The sequence below is a fragment of the Montipora capricornis genome, chromosome 12 (assembly GCF_036669925.1).
Source record: "Montipora capricornis isolate CH-2021 chromosome 12, ASM3666992v2, whole genome shotgun sequence".
NCBI lineage: Eukaryota > Metazoa > Cnidaria > Anthozoa > Scleractinia > Acroporidae > Montipora > Montipora capricornis.
In genome coordinates, this window is record NC_090894.1 from 8,485,918 (window position 1) to 8,500,917 (window position 15,000).

The 15,000-nt window shown below is 37.0% G+C and overlaps 2 protein-coding genes across 2 annotated transcripts in view; one reads left to right on the forward strand and one right to left on the reverse strand.

The window, feature by feature from the left end:
* Positions 1-282: 282 nt before the first annotated feature.
* Positions 283-11,147, reverse strand: LOC138026063 (tubulin--tyrosine ligase-like protein 12). Its single transcript, XM_068873251.1, has 3 exons — positions 10,038-11,147; positions 6,423-7,392; positions 283-4,847 (listed from the first exon to the last, which is right to left on the reverse strand). The coding sequence occupies exons 1-3, from the start codon at positions 11,004-11,006 to the stop codon at positions 4,249-4,251; spliced, it is 2,538 nt and encodes an 845-aa protein (XP_068729352.1). The 5' UTR covers positions 11,007-11,147; the 3' UTR covers positions 283-4,248.
* LOC138026066 (E2F-associated phosphoprotein-like) overlaps positions 11,144-15,000 on the forward strand; it is a 13,029-nt gene continuing 9,172 nt past the window's right edge. Inside the window, exons 1-2 of the mRNA XM_068873254.1 lie at positions 11,144-11,303; positions 13,605-13,738. Coding sequence (XP_068729355.1) covers positions 11,236-11,303; positions 13,605-13,738 — 202 coding nt within the window. The 5' untranslated portion in view covers positions 11,144-11,235. The remainder of the gene's footprint in view (positions 11,304-13,604; positions 13,739-15,000) is intronic.

Consider the following 15,000-nt stretch of genomic DNA (forward strand, 5'->3'; position numbering starts at 1 on the left):
GGTAGGACCAACGCCCCAATAGTGATACTTCTTGTTTACAAACATTGACGTCACATTTCTTTTGATATTGAAATTTGCCAACTACGGAACAAAAGAAGTTATTGTTTCTATAATCAATTAGCTTCTGGTTGGCATATTAATAACAATGGGTGACATATCAAGAAATATTGCTATAACAGCTGCCAAGAAGAACCAGCTTCAGAAACTTATTATTCAGTCACTAAAATTAACAAGAGCCATCCTTAATAATTGTTCAACTTCAACACAAGCACCACAAGAAAACAATGTATGGAATGTCTTTATTTCAGCAACTACTGGTAAATCTATATCTTGAAGAAACAAACACTTCCATTTTACCCTTGTGCAGCATATTTTTACATAGCCATCTACGTAGAGGTTACATGTTTTATATCCTTCTAGAAAGCCAAGATTTATGAATTTACACCAACCAAAAACCGTTTTTCTAGGATCTTTCTCCTTCCATGCAGAGTGTTAAGTATTTATGAGTCAATGAGTCAACGAGTTGGTGCAGTTAATTAAACCATAAAATAGAAGCTAAAATTTCAGAGAGTGCTTAGGCCTAATCACTGAAACAAGGGCTTAGGCTTAATCAACAAATTATTGCTATATTGACTGCAAGTCTCATTGACTCATTTGACTCATAAAACATGCGTTCTCCCATGCAAAGAACACCCTGTGTCGTGGGGCTTAAGTGATCACCTACATCAAACCCAATAATTGTTTAAAACCTGATTAATTTAAATCATCTAACTAACAATCAGCTCTTGCCACAACTAAACAGCAGGTACCTTTAAGTATATAAAATAAATCTGAGTCGAGGGAACATAATTATCTTAGTGAATGACGTATGCTTGCATGTCAGATGAGTGAGTGAATGATCTAGGTATAAATATAGACAATACAGTGAATCGTAATTAATATCGATTACTCTTTCAATCTACAATGATACTTCATACACATAAAGATGAGTAATTAACCGTAAGCAAATAAATTCCAATATATTCTACAAGAAGAACAAATTCAAATGACTGCAGTTGTGTAAAACACAACCACCCTGAATAAGTGAAGACAATAGGAACATGAGAGGAAATAATTTTAGCTACACTGGGATGGAGTACTCTTATTATTACCATGAAAACACTCAGATGTCTGCTAAATCAAACAAATCACCTATATTTGGATTTAATTAATTAATTAAGCAATTAATTAAGAAAATGATAATTAATTGATTAATTATTTTAGTCAATTAATTACTTCATATTTCATGTAGGCTTAGAATACCAGAATCAAACTTGTTGGCAAATTATCTTTTCAGCTGGACTAAGAACGGTCATGAAGCAGGCCAGATAATCACTTGCAAAAGCTATGCAAGAAGGGGAACCTCCTCAAAGACTGACAAGAGCGCTGCAAGCTTGTTTCCGCATTTTGCCGCCAACTGATTTAACTCCCTTTAAATATTATTTACCCAAACACACAAGGCATCTCACACTTAAAAGGGATACTGTCACTATATAACATCAAAGAACTTTTTAGCAGGATGAGCTCTGCAATTCTATGTCTAAACTTGAAAAAAATTGGCCAATTTTGTTAAGTTTCCACGAAATATAGACTTTTTTTCGCTATTAGCATCTTTCCAGTGATTCCTTGGAAGTTCCAGTCCTTTGTAGGGGGTAGACAGATAAAACTGTAGTTTCAACGATAATTTTTTATTGAAATGGAATGCCAAACTAGCCAAGGGCCCCAACAGTGGACTGGAACTACCCATACTAAATTGCCTATCAACTCAACAAACTATTCCACTATATTTATTCTCCTCAATCATTCCAAATATATTGTGTAGTTTTTGGAACCTTTCAAAGTATGACCACTTTTCCCATCTTTCAAAGCCAATAAAAAAGTGAATTTTCAATCAAAAGTTTCTAAAAACAACACAATGAATCTGAGACTACTTCTACGAATAAATAAAGCAGAAAAGTTTGTTAAGGTGATAGGCACTTCAAAGCAAAAATTAATTGGTTATTCCACCCACTTTAGCTCTAAATAACAAAAATGCTTTTTGACCATTAACATGGTTCTTATAGGAAACACGGCGTTAAAGTTTTGTCTTCATCAGTACAATGATGTTATCAGTCATTGAAGAAAGGCTAAAATTGTGTGACAACGCCCATTTGAGAGAGTGCATTACCGGTACATGATTTATCAACAAATTGACTGCCTTCCTACTCAACTTTGACACCACACCAGTTAATAATATTATTGTGTAAGTCTATAAGCACAGACAAAACAGTGACAAAACAGCATCCTCACCATTTATGATGAATGATACTTATCAATATTAGTTAGAATTTATCATGGCTTCCTGCTAACGAGATCACCTTCATACATCACCAAAACTCTTACATGCACTGAGCCAGATTCACATTGCAACAGGAGAAAGAGACTTAAATACTCAAGCACGTGGTGTCTTGATAAACCCCTGCCACAGATTATGACATCAAAAAATTCAAGTCCATTTTTAACCTTCATGGAAAACCACTTGCAACTCTAAGGTTAAGAACAAAAAATCGTGATGACGCTCTTTTGCCAATGAGACCCATGACAAAAGATAACAATAGTTAACCAACCATGCATGTACAATACTGCATACTTCATTTAAAAGTCGCAATGACGCTTAACTTTTCCCCTTTTTTAAACTTTTCGTTCAAATTTCTATAGTGTATGGAGTGTAGTACTTCAAAAATTTATCCCTAATAGTGTATCCACCGGTTTCAGAGCACATTTGATTTTTACGCAAAAAAAACTTGGCCAAGCCAGTTGGGCCCTGGTAACTAATGATGTCAAAGAAGTAACTTGATCCCATCTCTTTAGAAAGAAATGTGCACAAGTGTGAGAAAAGAAGAGCTTTTTGTTAAGTCTTTCTAGAAATGTCGGACGATAGTTACTCCGCTAAAACCAGTGGATATGTTGCAGGTAAAATCTGTTCTCAGGTTGAATCCATTCTTACCTAGGATAAATTCGTGATCCCCATTTTACTTACCTAGGTTGAATTATGCACTCATCCTAGCTTAAAGGGGCTAGGTCACGCTAGTTTAGGCATTTTCAGCACTGATCAAATGGTAATAGAATTATCTAAAATATCAAAATAACTGTTCAAAACTATAGAAAAACTCTAACAAAACACAGGGAAGCCAAGAAGGGATATGGATGGACAAAACTGGAGAGGATTGAAATGGATTGAATTTGGGTAAATTTGAAAAACGTCGGCCCACCTTTTTTTCAAATTTATATCAGTCTACATCAAAATGTCATTTACAAAGCTTGAAAATCATTCTCAGTTGTTATGTTGCCATGATTTTGCAAATGAAAGACTCTTGCTCTGCCAATTTGACGTTTAGAGCTCATAATTAACAAAATTAAACGAAATTAACTAAAATAGCGTGACCTTGCCCCTTTAAACCCCCTCCAAAAAGGATTGAAGACACTTATACCTTCCCTCTCAAGCGCTGTCTTACGTATCTCGACGTAAATCATCTTATCGGTTTCTGTATTTTCTCTACATCATAGTAGGGGAACAAAGAACTGTACTAGGCACTTACCGGTATTCGAACTCGCACCCTCCATATCTGTAGTACGGTGTCTTCACCACTACACTACAACGACGAACATGCTCACCTAACACAGTTCTTTTCATTATTTACTTTTCCATAATTGATCAATTGACATCTATTTGTAATAACCAAAAGTAATTCTAACCTGACCCTATTTTTTCTCTAAGTTTAATTTAGGCTCCAAAAATTTTCTTCAATTCATCTGAGTGCATATTCAACCTAGGTAAAATGAGGAACACTGACTTAACCTAGGTTAAAACAGATTCAACCTGAAAAAGGATTTTACCGGCAACAGATACACTATGAGTGAAAAATTTTTGAAGTTCATGTACTACACTCCAGACACTATAAATATTTAAACGGAAAGTTTAAAAATAGGGAAAAAAATAAGCATTATAGGGACTTCAAGTTCCAATGCTGCCAGATTGAGATAATATTTCACAATAAAAATACAGACTGTACAGTGCAAGAATCAAGGGATCTTGTCAACAAGGCACCCTTCTAGGCTCCAAGTTTTAGGTCCTTAGTATACATGTAGTACTTGATTCTTATTACAAAATAACTAAGACACTCTTTACCACACCGGTGTATAATAATTACTAACAGTTCAACTCATCTTTTAAGCAGACAAATAGCTGCTGCACTTTTCTCTCAAAGAGACCTGAGTTATGTTTACATTACCCAAGCATTCCCCATTCTGTCCAAAGGCAGTGATCAGGACATCAGAAAAACAGTTGTCACTGTCAAAACTTGGAGTAGGATTGACCCCGATGATGAGAGGTTCTAGTGAGTCTTTCAGCAAAATATCAACTCCGTACACAGCACAAAGCTCCCTCACTGAATCCCTGTCATTTTGAAAAGTAGTAAGACTCGGACTAACTGCATAGAACAATTTGGCAATGCTCTCAAGGATCTTTGTTTGAATGTCTTCCCATGTCACCGGTCTTGCCGCAAGAAAATTGGCATTGAGGTCTGCCAAGAATTCTTGGTGTGTCAATCCGTGATTCACTACTCCATTTTGCTTTGCTTCAGAGAAGCCAGATACCACAGATGAAGAACTGTACTCATCTAAGAAAGCATTTGGGTTCATCTCTTTATCTGCTAGATTCACATGTGGGATGTTGTGAACCAAAAGCTCTAACGGCAATAGAGACTTGATGGTGACAGCATACTGTAGACGAAAGTGCCTCTTCTTGCACCAAGCTGTTTGAAAACAGTCTGAAAACAAATTAAAACAAACAAGAACTTAACAGCAAATGACAAATGCAAAGCTTCAGAATACTAAGTTATTTTTGCAATCTACCCTTCATCCAGAATAGTAATGCACTGTAGGAAAACTAACTTATTACAATTCTCAGTTGAGTATGACACTAGGGAAGTTTGTTGACGAAGTTTCAGAGTTAAAGTTACCATGTTGTCAAGGGCACCTTGCTCCGTTTCCAAGAATAACCTTTAGGCCTTGACGTCATGTACGATGAAGCCCACCAAAATCTACATGGTAACTGTTAAATTCAAACTGATGACCATTACCAGTCAAACGACATCAAACCCTGAAAAGTTACCCTTGGAAACAAAGCAAGTTGCCCTTCACAACTTTCACGCTGAAATTATGTCACCAATCTTCCCTTGTGTCATACTCAACTGAGAATCGTACATGTAGTACAATAACCTTTTAAACGCAAGACAATCATTAGATTATTTACATTATTTACTTGGTGGCCAACTGGGCCAGTTTCTTTGACTTCTTAGTTGCCAAGGTAAAAAATAAGTGGCCCTGGATTTCCACTACATTTACAGGAATGTGCGTTTAATGGAGAACTCAAAAACTAATGTGCACAGAAATTGATTACTCATTAAATAAGAAAATTAATTAGAATTGTCCACAGAACAAGTAGAAAAAAACATGGTATCTTCTTCATAAACTAGCCATGGTCTCCCTTTTGTCCAACAGTTTTGAAATGTTCATTATCTTTTGTTTTTTCGTAGTTTCTGTTGGACTCCTGCCCATCTTCATTATTCCTTGTTTTTTTCAATGGAGGAGGCTCATACCCAGAGAGAAATGTCCACATTATGTTGTTTTTTCCCAGCTGATTTAGTATTCCAAAACTGTTGCGCACATGGAAGCAACAACGACAAAAACAGATAGCAAAAAGCTCTGGGTAAGACTGGAGTCACGAGACAACAGAAAAATCAAAATAGCGTCTCACAAATTGGTTCAGAATTTTTTACGGTTAAATGCTTTTTCATTCAAAAATAACTCATGTAAAAGTTCATAGAAATCGGAGGAATTTGAGTGAGGGAAAAGAAAAGAAAGGTAGTCCAAGTAAACTATTTGTTTTGTTTTTATTTTAAGGTTTGCACTTGCAATCACAGTACATCGATCTGGCTGAATTTATATTTTGTATTGTAGTCGCCCATTGGGCAATTCAATCCCAATTTTTAGTTACCCAGCTTTATCTTCAGTACTGCCAAGTTTCAGCCCTGTACAACACAAGACTTAACAGCTGATGACTTAGCGTTTTCAGTTTTAAGAATTTTGGACACACATCTTACTAACAGTCACTAAATTATTGAGTTTACCAGAACATTAACAAGCACCAACAGCAATCGAAAACCATCAGTTACTTCACTCAGAGAAGTCGGCTACAGTTTTCCCCGATATTGAAAAAAAAAATTAAGGCAGATTCTTTTCTTGTAGTATTTACACATTATTTTAATGAGGAAAGAAAGACGAGTCATATTCCAGCTACCAGCTACGATTTTATCACATAAGGATTCAAATACAAAACTTACAGTATGAAGCAACCATATGACCCATCTCTGAACACCTTAACACCCTGCGAAGATCACTGGTAACCACCGGTCGTAAACTAAGCCTGCTAGGATCTGCTGCTCGTAAAATCCAGTAACTGGAGACTCCACGGCAATAATGGTCAGCACACAAAGCAGCCAAGTCTGTCGACATGTCGTAAGTCACTGGAAACCAAGGTACTTTGCCCCACATCTTCCGAACGTGAGAAGCCAGCAAATGACGATGCAGTAGGTTTTCCTCTCCTCCAAGCCTGTTGACTCTAGCATTGTTTGGTATTCTTTGCCCTAGAATACTCCACTTTTCCAGCCAAACCACCTCTGCTTCTGTCGACGACTCTACAACTGTACAACCCAAGTCTCTTAAAACTGGCTTCTTCCCAGTGCCAGACTTCTCAAGAAAAAACTTCAGGTTGAGTTTTTTACCTTGGGAATGCGTACAGTTGATACTTTCAGTTTGTGGTGACAACGACTTTGCAGTTATAGCTACACTAACATCTCTTGGCAAAACAGGAAACTTGGCAAGCTCAACAACAAAGCTTTCTGGACACCTTTCAGGCAACGAAGATCGAAAGGCTAAAAGTCGAGCTTCTCTTTGAACTGGTGTCTCAGACTGACTAAGTGATGGACAAAAGTTTCTGCAACACATGTCACCTACATTGATATCTTCAAGAGGCCAGAGGACAGAGTAAAACACTCCAGTTACAGCAAAAGCAAATGGCGAACACTTCATGTTAGGATACATATTGTGTACAATCCCCGATCCGAATTCATCCATGATGTACCAAACTGGTTTCTGCTTATTTCCTTCTGAAGAGACAACTTGATAAGTTTGGTTGTAATGCCACATGTTCTCCAACACTTTGAGTGTATCATACTCAATTTGGTCACTCTTGTCTCTTGTTTGATCTGAAATTTCCTTTTCCGTCAAATGCTTCTCCCCCTTGATTAGAACCTGAAATAAAAAAGAGGAAATTTCAGTTCAGTTCAGTTTGTCGTTTGTCATTATTTAAAGGAGGACAGTATTATGTTAACCTGTTTGTTTATTAACCCCTTGACTTCCAAGCCGGCCTGAACCAGCTATACTCTGTCTAACGCCAGACGATTTTACTCATCAATGAGCAACCCCTTGAACTCAATGGGTTTAACCCTTTCACTCCCAAGAGTGCCACTTATAGATTTTATTCTGTCTAACGCCAGACGATTTTACTCGTCAATGGGGAACCCCACGGGGGTGAAAGGGTTAATACCTTGCACAGTCACAATGACTGTTCAGCAAAAAAATTACAATAATAAATACAACTAACTGAATACTAGCATCTCTTAGGAATACATCCCGAGGGTGCTGTGCATATTTGTTTGTCACAAAGTTCCCAAGGCAATTGGTATTAACAGGCACTGAGTTATACAGAAGTATAGGTTGCAAGTTGTATATTATACATTGGATTTAACAAGCAGCTATGAACACAGAACTTTGTTAACTTGTAATAACATTCAATATTAGAATACAAAACTATACTTTGCTGACTATACAACCCTCACTGAATGATAGTCTTGTGAGAGTGCCTTAAACAAGGCAAACATTAGACCATTATTAATTTCTGTTACAGAACATTGCTGCCTTCTGGAAATAAACATTATTTGAACCAGCTTAAAAGAAATTTTGAACAGTTCAAGAGGGGCGCACTCATCAGTAATGTTCGTCCATCAATTCAAAAGTCAAACTTGTACCAAATAACAAAAAGAACTAATGGCATCTCTCCTTCACAAACTGTTATTTAAATGATCACACATGATGACATGGAGTACACACAAAATTTTGACTATCACTTCAATCAACATAACAAGACTAAGAAAACCTTTCATTACAATGTTAGAAAGTTGGACTTGATTTGCTATCAAGGATTTCAACATTTTAGCAATGTTTTGCAAACAATAAAAGAAACACTGCTTGCTCTTGTTATTTGCTTCTTCATTTCCCTCCCCCCAATACAAATCACATAGCTATACTCAGGGAGGTATAATTCCTTCTCTTGTTTATAGAAAAGATAACAATAACGTAATCTACAATAATTATTGTAGTTTTCATCATCAGGAATTATTGCTGGAGGCCAAACAAAAGGAGCAAAATGAAAGATCTTTTGTTTTCAACCACCAAAATGTTGGCGATGACATGACATGAAAACCACCTTGTCAAAGGAGTGCATGTCCAACTTTGAAAGAAAATACTCTCTAGATACTGTTTCATATTGTCACATGATCTACAATGGAAAAACACATGAAAATGTTACAAATAAGGTCTATCAAAATTCCATCTTTACCACAAACAAAAGGCTCAAAGGTGAACAGGAGACTCTTTGTCTGAGAAACAATTACTGTATGAGGAAATCAGAATGCATAACATGTTGGTCATGGTTTACTGTTTCGGCCTAAGTTTCTGAACTTTGTAAAACGTAACAACCGAAAACAGATCTTCTACAGCAAAAAAGGCAAATTTAAACCGAGTCAAAAAATGAATTTATAATTAATGTCTCTTTATTTTTTTCAAAAAAACTGCCTTTGGAAACTCTTTAGTTCACACAGAAATATGAATTAAGCATTTAATGGGAACCAATGGGTAAAGGAGACCTAGAATTTGTTTACATAGGGAGGTAACACGGTAAGAAAAACACAAAGGGATTGTCATTTTATACACCCTGTTTTCAATAAAAGCCTAATCAATCTGTTTTCACTTACATTTATGAAATACTTTTGTACTCTCTGGGCTTCGCCACACCAGCAACAATAACATTTCGCAAAGAACTTACAAAATAAATGCATACATTTGCTTCTAACTTATATTTGTTGTTTCATAGTTTTAAATGAAAAAAAAATCGCAAGGCAGCATCTCGATGTGTAATGTCCATCACGACAAGTGAAACATTAAATTATTTTCCGCACCGTGAGATTACGAAATTTTCAATGGGAGTTTTCCTGGTTTTATTAAGAGCTTAGTTTTAAACAAACCTCATCCTTTTAAGAAAAGTGATTTTACAACACTGCGTTTTACAGTAAAATATTTAATCTCATTAATTGCGTTTAGGTGTTTGTTTTTATAGTAAAAGAAACGTAACAAAATACCAAGCTAAGCAAAGATCAATTAATATTTGGGAGAATTTTCCTTGTAAAGTATTTTGAATATATGGAAAAAAAATAAAACGTTTTGGTCAGAATTGGCCATGCTAACTTATAACATAGATGTCAACTTTTGAAGAGTTTCAAGATGTATGGGATAACAATTTAAACATGTGAATATCACAAATGAATTATTACGATTAAGGAATAACTTTTGATCCACTTGAAACTTGATGAGCCGGCCACTTGAAAGAAAAACATTAGATTTTCTGTTTGCAACTTATATTGGATGTAACAAGCAAAGTGTATTCTATCAAACATGCACGCTTTTACATGGGTCAAACGCAATTACGTTATAAATACCTCGTAGTAACCTTTCCGCCGCTTTTGGAAATGCATAAACTACGACGCGACCCTGGGGAACGGCCTGTCAAGCGTATGAAGCGAAGTATGTTTTCATGTAAACTAAACACTCAAAAAACTTACTGGCCAAAGCTCTGATTCTTCATTCTCTGGTTTCTGAAGCGTCATGACCAACAAGCCAGGCGAATCAAACGTCCAAAAAGACTCATCAGGGCAAACGTTGCCGTAGAATTCGCCATCGATGATGGGGGCGCATCCTTTCAAACCCAAACTCCAACGCTTTGTCGACAGTTTACTCACAACGTCTCGCTTTTTCGTTTTAACAGGAATTGAGACGAAAACGGCCATCGCTCCTTCATCTTCTTCAAACCAACTGTAGTTCGGCGTCGTTCCTTTTCCAAAGCTCAATGAATCTGGGTATTCTTCTTTCTCTCGCTTATACCTTAGGTACATTTTCTCGACATATTCCTCGGAAAGCAATTTCGCTTTTTCCATCCCTACCGCATGTAGAAAGCCTGTCTTGAATTCCTCGAGGGTCATAATTTTTGACCTATCTGATTTGGACGGCTTTTGGGTTTCATAAGAATCGTCCGTGATTTGACATAAGGCCTCGATTAGATCACCGCCCGTGGACTGAAGAGTCCCTTCAGCTTTCTCCTTGTCTGCTCCGGTAATTTGTGAAACAACAAGGGAGCTGTCCAAATAGTCTTCGTCGCTTGAGGCATGTTTTTCGACAGCGTCGTTTTCGGGGAGATGCATGATTTCCTTCATTCTCGATAGCAACTCTGGTGACTTCTCTAAGCTATTTTTTGCTGCCGATCCTCCGTCGTTCGACCAGATATGTTGAATGAGAAACACGTCACTAAATTTTTGCAAAGCTCGTTTAGCGTGAAGCGACCACCGACCAGGAGATTCAAATTTGCGCAGCTCAAAAACCTCAGCAGTGTCACAGCTTGCGATTGGTGATAGCTTTCTGTACAGTCTATCCCATAACTGTTCAGGTAAACCGATCGACAGTAGTTGTGGTCGATGCAGAGAGAGGAAATCTTCCTTGCTAATGCACGTGGCCTTACCCGAAGAATTCGACGCCATCTTCACTTCTCCCTCCCAAAACAATCAGTTCACCGCTATTGAAATACCTTAGGTGACCAACATTAGATTCTCAATACCTTCTGAAATGCTTCTCTATTCAACCAAACAGGAGAAAACAGTAATCAATCAAATGACTCCTCGAACCAGACTCCGCTGTGCGAAGATCGGAGATCTTATTGGAAGAGTTCCACCGCATCAACCCGAAATGATGAAAACCTCGTAGAAAATAATGATGGAAGACGAGGACTCTTATGGCATTGGAAGATACAGCAGTTCCGACGATGATCAAAACGAGAGGTACTTCAGTTAATCGCAGATTGTGGGACTTATGCGTGACTAACAATAAATTATGTTTATAGCGCCTAGTGAAAATGTGTTTCCGACACTTTCACGTTTTTTTGAGTGGTTTGAAATTCTCTAAATTTTCGCAGGCGTTCGTTTTTGCCAATACATTATGCACATTTTACTTTGTGTCGGCATTCTTTTATGATCTCATTTTCTGAAATGGTCATCCTACGTTTTTATGACGTAAAATCATGTTCATCCGACCTGAAGCGACGATTTTAAATGCATCAAGAAAGGTTTTTAAGAATGACAACAATTTTCATTGCACCGACATCTGTCATTGTCATTTCCTTCCTCTCTTGGCAATGATTGATTTCAAATGGACAAAATGAAAATTGAATCGCGAAATTCTTATCAAAATAGGCGTGTTTCATATTCTTTGTACATTTAGGCCTTCGTGGTGATACAGTTTATGTACACCTCTGTTGATTCCTGGCAAAGCAAATTAATTATGTGTGTGGCAACAAAGAATGTTAACATTGTTCAATTTCGGTGACCTTTAGCATACAGAGACATATGCTTTGAAAAAAAGATCAAAAGAATGATCCTTTCAAAACTCTCTAGACATCATGGCACCTCTATGCTTAAAGTCTTTATATTTTTGTTTCTATTTTTGTTCTCCTTTGTCACTCAGTAATGAAATGGAATTAAATTGAATTTTTCCTGTTTTCATTATGAAAATTTGCAAGAGCTTTTTATTAAAAGGGAACAGTTCTACTATAATTATATTGTTCTATGTACACCTTTTCAGAATCACATGAAGTAATTTTTGTCTATATAGAATAAGTAAATTATGGTGGTTTGATCCAGTTTTCCCCAACTTCAAGAAATCCTGCTCCAAGGTTGGATCATTCTAATGAATCATGTCCAACAATGTTTGTTGCACTGTGGTGTAACAATGATAAAAAAGGCAGCCAAATGCTTTCAAGAATGTTGAATGCTGGCCAAATGTTTTATCACAATCAAAACATTCTTCTCTCACACAAAAAAATGTTCTAGAGTGTCATCTGACATGACAAGTGTTCAATCATGACCAAAGTAACAAAATTAATGTTATATCTCAAGCATACCCAGAGAAAAAATGGAAGTACATGTATTCCTTTTGGGAGTCAAAGTTACTGATGAATATGACCTACCAATTATAATTTTGTGGCAAATTATCCTATTCAGATGACGTATGTTCCTTGTAACTATGTAGGAGAGTCGTTAAAGCTTGGCCATTGACCTAGGTTCATTTGACAACCATTCTACTTTACTGTTTAGGACTGAATGTTAAAATGTGTTCATTCTCTCAAAGATATTTTATTGGTGAATTTGGACAGTGGTACATCTAAACAAACAAGGGGATGCGCTCAAACATTAGCGTGGAGTTAGTTGGGCATTTCTTGCCCTGACACTTTCCAGGCATTCCAAAATGATAGCAGTGTCCTGGAAAACTGTATCCTGGTCCGAGAGGTTTTTCTTTCTCCTTCTTCTTCTTCTTGGACAATTTGTGGTGGCAATGAATCAATGATGAAAACCTCTTAGTGGTATTCGACCCTCATCTGCTATGCAGCATCCCGTTTTTCTTTATCCCTCAATATAAAATTGGAATAAAATTTAAATACAGAATTGAAAAGGTCACATAAAAATGAATATAAATATGTAAAATTGCAAGATCACGAGGGCTGAAAGTTAATGCCATTTTCCTGTGACTGTGTAAAAGGCAAATAAAAGTTTCAGGACCATAGGCATGACATCATAGGCGACGTATAAATGTGTCAAGTCATTTTGTAAAACTTCTTAAGTGCAGTCAAACCATACCGAAAAGAGCAATTAAGTTACCTTATTAATCTGTCATTGTTTAATGAGCATCCATGTTGGTAACAATTATAATTATTTCATTTTCTTCTTAATATTGACTAATCCCTTGCTTTAATGATTCAAGATGGTGAAAGTTTGGTGGAGAAGTACTGGTATACTGAGCAATGGTCCAATAGAACATTGCTGTATGCTACAAAATGTCAATAGGTTTTGTGTGTAAATGAAATGACTTATCAGTCAAGGAAACAACTAAAAGTGCTATTGAGAGATCAGAAATACACTGGGGAATTTTTTTAAGCTTCTAAATCTTCATGCAATTTCTCTTTGTAGGAGTTATATAGCTTGGGACAGTGCAGGGCATTAGGCTTTTTTTCAACATTTTGCTGGGAGCCACTGCATTTATCCAGTGCAAAATATTGTTATAAAGTAATATTTGTCATGTTGGTCTAGCTCTGATGATGATCTTAAGGAGGTGGGATTTTTGAAAGAAAGAAGAGAGTCCGGCTCAAGCAGCGAGGATGAATTTGAGAAAGAAATGCAAATGGAATTGGAGAGTGTGTTGAGAAGCTATGAGCAACAGAGTGGTAAGTTCTTGTGGTAAGTTCGGATGGCTAGTGGAGCAATAAATAGCCCTCTACAAATGTGGATTGGATTAAACTATCCCTGTTTTTGTAAGAAAAAAGCTGGTTTTTCTTTACCAACCTGTGGTTACTCTGTAAGACTGGGACATGCCTGTCACAGGTCGGAGCAATAATACATCAACCAACATAATTAACAATCACTGCATGAGTGCGCGTTGGATATGAGGTGGTAAATAGCCCATGAGGCACGTAGAGCCAGTCTCATATTCTGCTAGTGTGTATGGAATAATATTATTGTTTTATTAAATTTCATCAAATTTTTGCAATATCTGAGGTCGAAAATTTATGTCTTACATCACCCCAGTGGTTTCTTGAGGTCCTCTTATATTGGGTTTTGCTTGTTTTATACAATGATGGTTATAATTTGGTGGATAACTTTAAAGTGCCCCCGTGACCAAAAAATCAATTCATTTTTTTCTTTGGATTTCAAAACCATGTTAACAAAACACTAAGTGACCCACGTTTTAAGCCTTGATTTCAAAAAGACGCCTCTTTATTTTAACTGTAATTTTCCTATTTAATGGTCCGCCATTACTAACATTATGTTCTTGAGAGAGCTGGATCGAGGAGAAAATGACGTCAAAGGCTCACTAGTTTAAGAATGCAATACGTGTGTACGCCGCAGAATTAATATGCAGCACGGGGGTTTTGGGCTTTCAGACTTTTAAACTCACGCTTTGCATATATAATAAGCTGCGTTCACACGCTGAAATTTTAAGCTAGTGAGCCTCTGACGTCACTTTTCCCTGGATCCAACCGTCTAAGGTCCAATCGGTCAGTTTTGAACGTGAGTAATGGCGGACCGTGAAATCCAAAACTTACACTCAAAGTAAACGGCCTTTGGATAAAAATCAAAGCTCAAAATCTTGCCAGTCAGGTGTTAAGCAAACACACTTTCAAAATCTGAAGGAAAAAAGGAAGTGGTTTTTTTGATCACAGGGGCACTTTAAAGGTAACCTTAAAGGGGCATGACCATTCTGGGGTTGGGGGGTAGGGGTGAGGGGTGAGGGGTAGGGAGTGAATGGTACTATAGCTGAAACAACCCAAACCTTTACAAAAATGCTAACCGTAGCATTTTTGCAAAGGTTTGGGTTGTTTCAGCTATGGTACCCTTCACTCCCTACCCCTCACCCCTCACCCCCGGAATAGCCATGCCATCTTAAAGTAACCAACCCTTTGGCTGACACACTACTGACAATCCACCC